Genomic DNA, 13,952 nt, shown 5'->3' on the forward strand with positions numbered 1-13,952 from the left:
TGTCTACCACTATTAGCAAATAAACAAGCCTTATTCCATTTCAGATTGTATACAATTCTGTCTACCACTATTAGCAAATAAACAAGCCTTATTCCATTTCAGATTGTATACAATTCTGTCTACCACTATTAGCAAATAAACAAGCCTTATTCCATTTCAGATTGTATACAATTCTGTCTACCACTATTAGCAAATAAACAAGCCTTATTCCATTTCAGATTGTATACAATTCTGTCTACCACTATTAGCAAATAAACAAGCCTTATTCCATTTCAGATTGTATACAATTCTGTCTACCACTATTAGCAAATAAACAAGCCTTATTCCATTTCAGATTGTATACAATTCTGTCTACCACTATTAGCAAATAAACAAGCCTTATTCCATTTCAGATTGTATACAATTCTGTCTACCACTATTAGCAAATAAACAAGCCTTATTCCATTTCAGATTGTATACAATTCTGTCTACCACTATTAGCAAATAAACAAGCCTTATTCCATTTCAGATTGTATACAATTCTGTCTACCACTATTAGCAAATAAACAAGCCTTATTCCATTTCAGATTGTATACAATTCTGTCTACCACTTAGCATATGTGTGTGTTTAACCATATACTATGTCATTATTTTATGTGAACTCTTGTGAAAAGAAGAATATAAATGTAGGAGGTACACAAAAGCAGTGACAGCATGATTTTAAATAAGGACAAAGCTAGTAAAAATTCAATTCAGAAATTGAGTTTTAATGTGCAGGCATCAAAATGGTGGTCATTACTAACAAATCAAATTACTGCAGCAATGTGCTTGTGGAAGTTGTTGAAAACATGGAAAATTAACATTTTATGAATTTTTGAATGTCATGTTTTTTTTCTTAAAAATGAACAGAGTTGATCACTGAAATTTTTATTTGAAGCATGAGTTTTAACATGCTTAGATCAACATGGTGGGCAGCAGTGAAGCAGCAAGTGATGTCAGTGATGTGGATGCGACAACTGATGAAGATAAAGTTAATTTTGTGGGGAACAAATTTACTTTTTAGGCATTGCAGATCATGATCCTGACTTAGATGAAATGAACAGAGATGGTGATAACCGATTAGTAGATGCCATAATCACAATCTATCATGCCATATAATCACAATCTATCGTGCCATATACAATCACAATCTATCTTGGGATTTAGGAAATATATATGAATGAAAAACATTCATGAAAACCTAACAAATCAGTGACAATTCAGTCAGAAAAGTTATTACTATTAACTCACTTTGCTCTAAAGTTGGCTTGACACAAAACAGAAGAGGACAACATTTTTTTTCTCACTCTCTATCCTCCCACTAGCTCGCTCTCTCTTTCTCACTCGACTACTTTTTCCTAAGCTGGCATATTTTAGTGAAACATTTTTATTCTACAGAAACAGAATGTCTCAAGGCTGGCATATTTTCTCCTTTGTAAGTACCAACCTGCAGGCTCCACAGATAGGTATTCCCATCTTGTCATGACATCGCAGGCAGTACAGTTCTTGGTTTACTTCTCTGGCATCTGCATTCAGCTCTATCCTGAAACAAAGCACAGAACTTAAAGTACTAAATGGCATATGCTTAATAATGTATGATAATGATTGTGTGGGTTTTATGTTCCTCTAAAAATCAATTCTAAATTATTGTAAGGTACATATTGTTGATAGTTCCAAATTGATTGAAATGACTAAAAGCCAACCAGATTATCCAGTTTGCTTCTCAAGTCTAAACTGTAGAATAAAGATTGTGTTGACTTTACTCAGTGATTTAGGATGTTTGAAAATGAAACCCACTGTTATGTTCCCAGAGAAAGCTGTGGAGCTTTCGGGACTCAAAAAGTGTGTTTTTTGAAGTCTAAAGGGAAAAAAGACCCAAAAAGTGGCACTGTCCAATTAAAAATAAGCTGTATTTTCATATAAGCATACACACAAATACTGGAAATGCAATTCTAATAATAGAAGAAAAAAAATCATACAAATTGTTTTTTAAAGGATTTAATATAATTCAAACCAAAAATAATTTGCCGACTTAGCATAAACATAATCAGATATTAATCAGTTCATAACATGAAAATGTTCAGTCTTTAAAATTCATTGGAACTCTTTTGTAATTAGAAGCAGTCTTTGTTACTCTCAATAGCTCAATATGTATGTGTTGGGGTGGGTTGGGGTTGTTTGAAGATAATGCATGTCATGTGTGTTCACTGTTGTTCAGACTTCCCTAAAGATCATGTTAAATTTTTCTCAGCATAAAAAATGGTGTTTCTTCATTTGCTTCACTGTGAGAGAGTGTCAAACATGTTGGGTGGTGCTATGTCAACAGATGTTGTATATTCCTGAATGAATAAAGCAGATATGGTGTTTGCAGTGTGTGCACACAAAAAAGTTCTCCCCCTTGCTGCTGCGCACCGCGAAGCCAAACTCCATCCAGTTCCGAAATTTAGTTTTGCTGGGCTTTAATTACTTTGCAGATGGCTCATCCTTTCCTATATCACAGCTGCATTATGACACTAAAAAATTAACCACACTGCACATGATTCTGACTAACAAAATAACTGTGTTTTATAAAGATACTGTGTAGAATCCAACTTCAAATAAACTTTGCCCACGGTACTCCATAATAATGATGGCCTAATCATTCTCATTCAGGGCAATGATCTTTAACGACTTTTATTCTTCAGCATGCATCTGTATGATTGTACCTAACTTCAAACAAATTATGATTGGGTAAGCATTTATTATGAAACATAATTTACTTAAAAATTTACATTCTCCTTCATAACATTCCCCAATCACATTATGTTAGGAGAATAAGTAAAAGAAGGAGGGGATGCTGAGTATTCAATCTCTTCCCTGGGTATCCTGGCGAATAACTGGTTTCCCAATGTTAATGATAACCTGTTCCAATTACAAAAGCAACACAGCCTGGGGTCCTGTGACCTGTGGCACTTATCTACGGTTAAGAAGATGATGTTGAAATCTTCTTACCTACAAAATTTCATTGGCAAATCCAGCTAAGCTAATAGGCTGTGTTGATTTAGTTGGGTAGGGGGGCTTTCTGTGCTGCTGCCACCAGCCCAACCAGAATCAAGATTGGCCTCTGTGATGCTTAATCTCTACAACAGAAACTTGAGAAGGTTCTCTGCATGCCAGCCAACAGCTTCCACTATATCTAGGATCAAAACGTTATGTTTAAGCATGATGTTCGCAGAGATGACTTGATTTTCATGAACTGTAATGTTCTTGATGCGGCTCTGGTCTTGTGATACCTAAGAGTAAGCTGAGTGTATAACCCACTTCACCAAAAAGCAAGGGATTGAAGGGTGATATCCTGTTTCCCATCTTTCACCTAGAAGAAGAGGTAACTGCACCTGCCACAACTTATATCTGCATTTCAAATAGTGCTTGAGAGCCGAATCAGAAATTGCATAGCTGCTGCTCTTGACCTGTCTATGGAAGACAGGGAGCGAATGACAACTCTTTGGGTAAAGACATTTGGTAACCTGTTTTTGGCTACAAAGTCTGGTTGTGTCAAGAGGACCGATCTAATCTAAATTGACGATAGTTCAGGTCAAAAGAAAGAGCGCATAGTTCACTTACCCTGCATGCAGAGGCTAAAACTATCAGAAAACATGTCTTGTATGACAGAAACTTCTGCAAAGTGTCGACTAGAGGCTCGAATTTCCTTGAACTGAGCCATGTTAAAACCCAGGACAGGTTCCATTATGGAAACAAGGTGAGGGATTCTGGTCAACTGAGATCAAAATTAGCTAAAGACTGGAAAGGTCTTTATCATGCCCAATGTCATATACGCCATGATGCCAGAATGTGTCCCATATCATAGAGTGGTATCCTTTGATAGTGATAGGGGCCAGCTGTTTCTCCTCAGAGAGCAAGAGAAAAAAGGTTGGCCAGTTGAAGGATTGAGGCACCCATAGGAATGATATTATTGGTCTGGCACCAGTCACTGAAAATGTGCCACTTTCCCTTGCAATCCTTCAGACAGAATGGCCTTCTTGCTCTCAAGATTCTCTATAAAAACGAAGGTTTCAATTGTTTGTCTCACAAGGCTGTCTGGAAAAGAGTCAAGCATACAGAAGATGGTCTGGGCAAAGATGGAACACCCGTGACTGTGGTTGCTTGATGAGAATCAGATTGGCTGGGATCTTCCTGGGCAGATCTATAGATCAGTGACGTCGACCAGAAAAGGGAGATGACACACTCGAAAATTGGGATAAAAGCCCAAGGGCTGATTTTGAGACCGATGGGAAGAATGGCGAATTGATAAATGGTGACATGGTAAGTGAAATGGAGAAACTTGTGGGATATGGGGTGTATAGGGATGTGAAAGTATGCATTGGTCAAGTCGAGACTGATGGCATATTTGCTCTTGCTGATGGAGAGGTGGATTGACTTCGCTGTCCCCATCTTGAATTTTGGAGGTGCAATGAATTGATTGAGGTGACTCAAGTCAACGATGGGCCTGAACTTACCATTTGCTCTCTGAACTAGAAACAGCTATGAAAAAACCCCAGAGGACTGTGGCTTTTGCACCATATCCACCCCCTGTTTTGAAATGAGTGACGTATCTTGTGTTGAAGGAAGACACCCTCCTCCCGATTTGCTGGTACTTCCATGAAGAGGGAAAAGGAGGAGAGTGCTGGGGGTTGGATGAACGAAACCTGAAGCCCCTTGGAAATGACCTGGATCACCCACCCATTCTGAGGGAAGAGGGAGATCCAGTTAGCCCAAAAATGCAGGAGTTGGTTGCTCATGGGTAGGCTGCCTGCATGCGGTGGGGGAGGATAAGTCTATGCTTATGGTCTGGAGGATAGATGACAGATAAAGTCAGTTTCTTCTTGCCTCTGTATGATCGTCTCCTATGTTGGTTAGGCTGTGGTCTCCTGGCACTGGGTTGGGATTGGTAATGGTGTATATCTGACTGAGGAAATCCCCCATCTTGGGGCCACAAGCATCACTTTGCACTGGTAGTTTCTGAAAGGGTCCAAATTCTTGTGCGTGGGGAGAGTGCTGGAGAGGGAGTTCCTGTTCTGCCTGCCTTCAAACTTCTTCAATTCGTCCTTCAAAAAGCACCGCCATCCCAAATGGGGTTGTCAGTAAAGGAAGAATATCATGATGATGATTGGAAACATGCGTCCCATTGGATTAGGTCTAAACTGGCCAAAGCTGTCAAGGCATTGGCCACAGTATGGTGAGCTGCTTCCTTTTAAGGAGTATGGCTATTGTTCAACAAGCCAAAAAATGCCAATGTGGCCAAATTTAACATAAAGGATATTGCCACAATGTTCTGAAGCAGCTCAGCCATGGCATGGAACATGTTCTTATCCACACTGTAGTAGAATGGAGTTGACAAGTAGATGGCTGCCAAATTCTTGTCAAGAGCCAGAAGGTCTGTACTGAAGGCATTGCAGTGCATCTGATACCAGTGAGATGAAGTCACTGGAACCTGGTTTTCCAAGAACATCTTAAAGGTGATCGAGGTACCATTCCAACTGGAAAGCCCGTCGTTAACCTTTGCCCGTTGGGGAAGGAGCGAGATAGAAGGTGTCTCTTCCTCCTTCCAAAATAATCTATGACTTGACTTTGTAATCCTGGGTAGTGGAGGACATTCCAAAATGGCCAAAACCCAACAGACTCCTTGATGGCGGCTCCATAGTCAGATCTGAATAAGATGGGTTTTCCAGTGTCTCATAGCACTCACTGTGCATTAGGTCCTCATCCAGGTCAGCTTGTAGTTCTGCGTAAGCCATTCCAGGTGGCATCGAAGACTTTGGCTGGCCCGATATGGCAATGCCAACAGATCTCCCTTGACGGTAGGCATTGAGTAACTGAAAGTCTTATGGAGTGTTGCTGGCCTGGGTGCTGGCTGTATATGAGATGGTCTGTCAATCACCAGTACTGGCACTCCAAAGATCTAGCTGAACAGATTTCTCACTGATATCTCTGGTAAAATAGTTATAAGATGTCGATGGCACAGCTAGATGGGCGGATCTATCATGAAGATCCACATATGAACTATTTGCCTTGACTATTTCAAAGAAAAGGTCCCCATGCTGGGAGGGCTGGACAACCAGTGTTGGCTGGATGGCTGGTGATGGCAATAACAAATGGAAAAAATTGATTTCTCTTTTCTCTTTGTCAATGTTCATTGTAGTCCTGAATCTGGTCCACTAAAATCATTGATTTGGACTGGCTGAAGAGGATCATTCCATTTTGCAAGATCCGCAAGAACTTTATCATCGTCGCTGTCATGATGATGATTCAGTCTCCGAAACTTTGATGTCCAAGTCTAAATCTCATAAAACATCCAAATGCCAAGCATATCGTTCTTCTGCTCCTCAATATGTTCAAGACCTCACTCGAGAAACTCTTCATTTTACAATCAGGAAAACAAATGTGTTTTAAGTTGGCTGACTGCCCCTGGACAATGCAGACTTGTTGTTATTCAAATTATACATATCTTTATTACCTATCCACAAATCTGTGCAACACTTTTTACCCATGATACTTTACATGATTTATTATCATTATTGTTATCACTGCAATGACATTTTCACAACACATTACCGTTACTAACTTCATCATGCCAAACTTTAATATATCTCCTTCCAGTAATTAGGAGAGGCATCAAAACCAAAGAAAATAATCGGACATACATACCCACATGTTGTGCAGTTAAAGTGGTAGGGATGATAGGCCTCTCCTTTGTATTTGATGTGACCCTCTTCAATGACTGAACTGAAAAGCAAACAGCATGACTATACTGTCTTAGAGGAATGAAAAACAAAGGCTGGACTAACAAATGGTAGACAGTTATCTGAAAATTTACTTCAGTCCAATACAAAAAAGTATTTAATGACTCATTGATGTATCTGTTCTGCTCTCAAGTTTGTAATTATTCTCATGCCTACAAATAAAACGTCTTGCCAATTATTATCAAGCTAAAAATGTTTTACATTTCAAAATACCGCCAATTATCACTTTCAGTTTACTTCATCTGCACATAAAGTTATCACCTAAAAATGTCAAGACAGTAATTTTCTACGGAAAACAGTCACAGCTTTAACTCAGTAGTAGGGTAATACAGCATGACACAAAAAGTGGCATGTGGGAATAATAAATTAATTGATTTTTCAGATATTTCTTATAAATTGTCAAGTAATTTTGTCATTTATGATCAATGTTATTGCATAAATGATCAAATAACCCATCAGCTACTGAAAAATGGTGTTAAACCCACAAAAACTACTTTTTGCAAAGGTTTACATGTCTGTATGCTGTTTAGACAAGTCTGTTTTAGACCTATGAGCAAAAAGTCTAAAATCTGGACATAAACTCCAGTTCGAAAACCAGTAATTTTTGGTTTAAAATAAATCAGGTCTCATCTTATATTTTCTCAGCTATATTTTTAATACAAGTAGAAGTCTGTATTATTTGGTATCATTATAGACTTCCCATCCAAAGCAGTGTATCATTGTAGACTTCCCACCCAAAGCAGTGTATTATTGTAGACTTCCCACCTAAAAGCAGTGTATCATAAACAATGTTGACTATACAATGCTCGGAAGGAGAGCTACTAATTCATTTTGCGCAATTGTGGCATGCAGGATATATGAACCAAGTGACCTAAAATTAGCTAATTATTTTGAAATAACCAAACTACTCTATTTTATACTGTCTACTGATAACTAACTGGAAATAACCAAACTACTCTATTTTATACTGTCTACAGATAACTAACTGGAAATAACCAAACTACTCTATTTTATACTGTCTACTGATAACTAACTGGAAATAACCAAACTATTCTATTTTATACTGTCTACTGATAACTAACTGGAAATAACCAAACTACTCTATTTTATACTGTCTACTGATAACTAACTGGAAATAACCAAACTACTCTATTTTATACTGTCTACTGATAACTAACTGATACAATGCATTAATCAAGCTCAAGTAGAGATGAATTGTTTGATCAAATGAAAACCCATCTTTCCATAGATTCTGACATGGTTGCACAGTTACTGATACCTTATACTGGTAAGGATGGAAAAGTTAGTACAAGGCCAAATTTTACCAGCAGAATCAACCAATCTCATCAAACATGGTATATCTGCTACTATAAAGTTACTGGAAAAAGTCATGTTGTAAACCATACTTTAGAAAAATAAAATGAAGTGAATGAGTTTCCAACCTTCACAGGAGCTGCACTGATCATCAACAATGACTTATATCAACACCATGGCAACAGTGTTATCCTATTCTAACATTGTCAATATCAGTCACCAAAATAAGTCACATACAATATCAAGTGTGGTTAAGATTTCACAAATAAAGTAAATAGTAACAGGTGCTTACATGCATAGCATAATTAGTTTAGTTTTCGTGGCTTGGTGCAAGTGAAAGTCTTTAATAATAGAAAGCACACAACTTATGGTACTATAAAAATAAAAAAGTAGAAAAATCCAACACAATTTGGGCCCTCAGCAAATGAACATGTGATTATTAATTTGTTTTGAACAAGAAAAAATAAAAGCACAAATGGTATACAAATATTTTACAAATATTACTGACCATTCAATACAAAAGGACAGAAGTAGAAAGATGGGTAGTTCAATTTTATTGTTTCATGCACCTGCAATTAGACATATACAGCCAGAAGCAAAGTCAGCTTCAGGCATTATTTTTAATTGCCTCAAGGCATCAGTGAGACAAGCCACTTCTCCTTCTGATGCTGTGTTGTTAATTTGATTACTGTCTGCATGTGACTAATTGCAGGTGAATGAAACACTAAAAATTAATGTACCATTTTTCTGCTTATTTTGTTTTATATTCCATGTTCTAATAATGTTCTTATTCATACGAGATGAGAGTTCCAAAAAGAGTATCAAGAAGTATTTGGTTGTCCACCAGAAAAGTTTTAAAATCCCCCATTACAGCAATGGACAATCATCTTCATTTAAGAATGTCTTCTCATACAATCAACTATTAACACTATTTATCATCATAGCTGCCAACCTTCCAGGCTCATAATTAGTGAAAATAGGGATAAAAAGTCGTGAATTTGGACACGAATTTGTGAATAATACTATGACAATAACTTCATCCACTCTGACTACTCCGACCGTCAATACTACACTATATCAAGTTCACAAAATAAAAATAAAACACTATATATATGCAGAAATATTTATTTATCAAGACATGATACTGTGGCAGACTTGAACTTCCTCAACTGCTTGATCGTAAATTTGTTTTCTAAACAGTTCCGACTTCTTGCCTGCTGGTTGATCTTGGGGACTAAAATTGCTGCCAAATTTTCTGCAGCTAAGGAGGCCTTAAAGTCTGTCTTATTTTTCCTCACTAAAGAAAATACTCTTTCGCTGGCACTGTTGCTGTGAGGAATGCACAGGAGCTGCAGCATTTTTGGTTCTTCCACAGGAAAATTTGGAAGCGATTTTCGAGTCCGGGAACATATGTCAGAACAAATGTTTAGCATGGTCTCCAGCTGATAAAGGTAGATTGTGTTCGACACAAGAAAACTCACAAATAATGCTTAAGCGTTGGTAGCCTGCGGGTCTTCCACCAATGGTTTAAAATATTCCAGAGCTGAAATATGCAAATTCTTAATTTTCCCAACTTCTACGTGGTTTTTGCAACCGACATTCTTCCTCACATCGTCTCTGCGATGACACACTGAGTGCAAAAAGCATGAATGAATATCAATGTTTAATGGCAGAATGCACGGCCAATTTTTGATATATTCCAAATTAAACTTCACTTTTTGAGTAATACATTTCTTTTTCCTTGGCAGTGAAGACATTTTCAATATCTTACATGCGATGCTGAACGGTAACTCGAATCAGTGTTTTGACGCATGCGCGGAGCAAATTTCCGGTTAGGCCCCAGTTTCTCTCAAAAGCATTTGTAAAACTACTCTTATACATATAGATTAAAATAGGCTAAAATGCTTGCGACCGGGCCAACTGTACTAATTGGCTGTAGATCTACTAATATCGTGACCAGCGGTACCGGAACGTTTCGGCAACTGCGAATATCATGACTAGCGCTTAACGGGAAATCGGTTATTTTATTAAAGATTTAAAATAACTGAGGATCGGAAAATTCGTGAATTTTTGTCTTACGGCGTGAATTCATGAATCGCTGAAAAAGTCGTGAAATTCACACCAAATTCGTGAGGGTTGGCAACTATGTATCATACTGATTCAAAGTACATTTCCAACATAAAATATTCCAATCTCACGTCACATGGCTATTAGAAGGTTCACTCAAAAGTTCTACACAATCCCTCTGCTGGAACATCATGGTGTGTTTAGGTCATCGGCTATGCTTCAATGTTTTCATTCATAAAAACGTATAAGTTACATTTCATCAATTTCAAGCTATTGCAGAATCAGTAGCAAGAATTTTTGTTTTTGATAACAAATGTGAGAAACTGATATACAATAGGGAAAAGGTACCTCTGAGTCAATTGTCCCAACTAACTATGCCTTGTTCTATCACATGCAAGAATACCTACTGACACTTATGGCAGACATATTTTCCAAGACCTTTTGCTTTCTCTATGGCATTGCATTCCCGACACAGGGCTCTGAAAGAAGGATTCAGGAAATGAAATCTACACATTAAAATTCTGTTGATTTCAATGGCTACATGTCATTGCAGATAAAAACTGTAGAAAATACATCCTGTACATTTTTGTTGGACCTAACATTTCTTTATTTTGGTCATTTGAAGATGCCAAATGATTGTGAAGCAATAATTTATTCTTTGTGTCCTGGTTGCATTTTTTACAAATTTAAACTAACCATTATTTAAAAGCAAATTTTAGTAAATTTTGTTTCTTAGAAAATATTTAATAATCAAAGTAACATTAGGAATACAAGTTCTCTCACTCTGTGTGTGTGTATATATGAAAATGGGAGGTAATGTAATTATATATATATATATATATATATATAAAATTACATTACCTCCCATTTTCATAATTGGTGTCACCAGTTTGTAATCTGAGTAAACCAAAGATGCCCCTATAGCCTGGTGGTTGAGAAGGTCTTTAAGTAATGTGATTGGGTAAGTATTCTTGGAGAAAAATGAGTTACTAGAAAATTTGCTTTCTAGTTTGAATACATTACCTGATCCAATTAACATAAGGACAATTGGTAATAGGTGTAGGGAATGTTGAACATCCTGCCAATACCTCAAGTATCTTCCTAGGAAAAACAGACTGGCTTCCATATATTGATTTTGGTACTGAATACCATAGCAGGTAATCTAAAGCCCATAATCCCTCCCAAATAATCTACTACTTCTTTAGTCCAAGCTTCATGGTCTGCAACAAGTGGGACAAAAGTGGGCAGCTTGTGGTTCCACCTTGTAACATACAAGCTGACCATCAGATGCCCCCAAATTGCACAAATCCAATGAAAGACCAACAGGTGAATGTTCCATTCCATATGAATAACCTAACCCTATCTGGTGAGAACATTGGCCAAAGGATGAAATGTGCACAGAGAGTGTTTGATTTGCATATCAATCTGAAGCTGGCAACACCAATGAAGAAATGCCAAGCCATCATGCACATTTCAGTCGATTTGATGTTGTCTGACCAGGACTGACTTCCTGCAGAGTTGGTCCTTCCATAGCTGAAAGACATTTATGATAGCTTTTATACCTAGAAGTTTTAAGTGAAGAGGTCATTCACCTGGTCCCCATTTGCAGTGAACCATATCCATGCCTTTCAGCAACTGGGCCACCCAACAGTACATACTGGCATCTATACATAATGAAAGTACATACCATCATTTCTGGTTGGGATTTCTCCACAGGAATTCCTGTTGTTGAGACCAAATATGGTTGCACCACTGACACAAGAATGAGCATATCTCATTCATGATACAAACCTTGTGGTTGAGTGGACTGGAAAAAGGGTGCTATTGGGACAGCAAAATTTGTAAAATTCACATACAAACGCTGCCCGGTAGGATCAAATCGGCTGCAACATTGAGCAGCCTGAGAAGTTGCAAGAACTCTTTCTCTTTAATTCAGGCTTGGTTGGAAATGGACTCTACAAGTTCGATGATCCAGTGAAACTTGGTTCTGAAAGGTAGTTCTGTCCCACATCTGTTGATGGCTGATTACCTGGGAGAATGGTCAGCCTGGCTGTAAAATGTGGTTGCAGGTTTGGTTGGTTTTGGTATTGGATATGCCAGAAGCTTGGCTGGATGGACACATTTTGTTCTACCATACCCATCCCAATCTATATGTATAACCATTGGCTTGGTTATACAGTCAGAATTTTCACCAAGATTCCCATCCTTGTGTATATAAAAAGCCATATGTCTGGTTAAATGCTCCGATTAATTATTAAGTTTATTATTAAGATCCCCATAACTGAGTCAGAGTTGGGTTGGCTGATGGTACAGTTCCGGACAGTGATACAGTACTACATGCTGGATCTATAGTCATGCACCCCGTCTTAAAGGTCTACAGCCAAGCATAGACTTGCTGGGGGACTTGCACCCACTGAGCTGCCTAAACAAAAAGGAACAATCTCCCATTGTATTCAAATTATGTGCTGAAAGAATGCTGGAAAGACATAAAATTTGGCCTGAAGTCAGGAATGGTGTCACTGTCTCTTGTACAAGTCAGTGCATATGATGCTGGAAGGCTGGAAACATATCTGCATTCATTTTCCAAATCTGCCAAAGTTGTAGCATAGCCACCAACCCCAGAGTACAAAAATACTGACTGCTTATGACAAAAATACTGATTTTCAGGATCAAATACTGATTTTTAAAACTATAATGCATATGTAACTATTTACAACATCTATAACATTCAGTAAAGTAACTTAATTATTTAATGTCAAAGATGCATGTGTTGCATTTTTGCACCTTCTGAATCAATATGCTGAAAGCTTGGCTGGATGGACGCATTTTTTCTACCATACCCATCCCAATCTATATGTATAACCATTGGCTTGGTTATACAGTCAGATTTTTCACCAAGATTCCCATCCCTGTGTATATAAAAACCCTTCAGATGCCCATTCAGAAGGTGCAAGAATGCAACACACACTCAGACACAGGCTGTTTATAGGAACTTTTTTTTCCACACCTTGTTTTTACAATCATTATCGATTCCAATGTACCATCTTTCACTGATGACCTGAATTCTGTATGATTTTTTTTTTGTGCTTAACTGTTTTCCTTCAAGTGCATAAGTAATAATTTGTGCTTTAAAATTTTTCCACACATAACAGATGTGTACCAAAAATGTAAAATGGTTAAAATTGCTGTCAAACATTACACTACATTGCTTAACAGTTAACATGCAGGCCTATGCGTATGGAGTTGAATAGGTAACAGGTGTTCTATTTATAGCACACTGCACTGGGTAACTTTGCTCTATGAGGTAAAGGGTTAATAAAAAACTGTTATACACTAATCAAAGCCGAGTATTAAAACTCACACTTTAATGGTTTTTGGACAAAGGCACTGTATCAATGTCATTTCAATCAAATCTCATGATACATACAAATGTGTGCCAGGTAAATATTCCCCATATTGTAGAAATAAAAAAGTCCAGCTTTCTCAAAACCACTGATAGTTAGGTCAATCTTTAGCTCATGTGAGGTGCAATTATTCATTATTGACTTGATTAATGAGATTGCAAGGTTAACTAATACAGTGCAATGATCACCACAAATAACAGCTTCCTTTTCTGAGGTGGCCTCCATGAATTTTTAGCATAACAGTTATGGAAGTGTGATTTTAATTCTTTTTACTTTTTGTTTATTGTGTGTGTGTGTGTGATTTGGATTTTGAATTCAGCTTTTAAAAAAATTAAGTCACATCACTATGATGTTTGCAGTGTGACAGTTT

At 37.5% G+C, this 13,952-nt stretch overlaps 1 protein-coding gene across 6 annotated transcripts in view; it reads right to left on the reverse strand.

Moving 5' to 3' along the window:
- LOC149798842 (LIM and senescent cell antigen-like-containing domain protein 1) overlaps positions 1–13,952 on the reverse strand; it is a 116,170-nt gene that overhangs the window by 33,428 nt on the left and 68,790 nt on the right. For all 6 annotated transcript variants that reach the window (XM_089957742.1, XM_089957741.1, XM_089957740.1 and 3 more), the window contains 3 exons: positions 10,586–10,657; positions 6,703–6,780; positions 1,466–1,561 (listed from right to left, as the gene is read on the reverse strand). In XM_089957742.1, coding sequence (XP_089813868.1) covers positions 1,466–1,561; positions 6,703–6,780; positions 10,586–10,657 — 246 coding nt within the window. The remainder of the gene's footprint in view (positions 1–1,465; positions 1,562–6,702; positions 6,781–10,585; positions 10,658–13,952) is intronic.

Source organism: Sinohyriopsis cumingii, chromosome 5 (assembly GCF_028554795.1).
Source record: "Sinohyriopsis cumingii isolate HCF-2022 chromosome 5, ASM2855479v2, whole genome shotgun sequence".
Lineage (NCBI taxonomy): Eukaryota > Metazoa > Mollusca > Bivalvia > Unionida > Unionidae > Sinohyriopsis > Sinohyriopsis cumingii.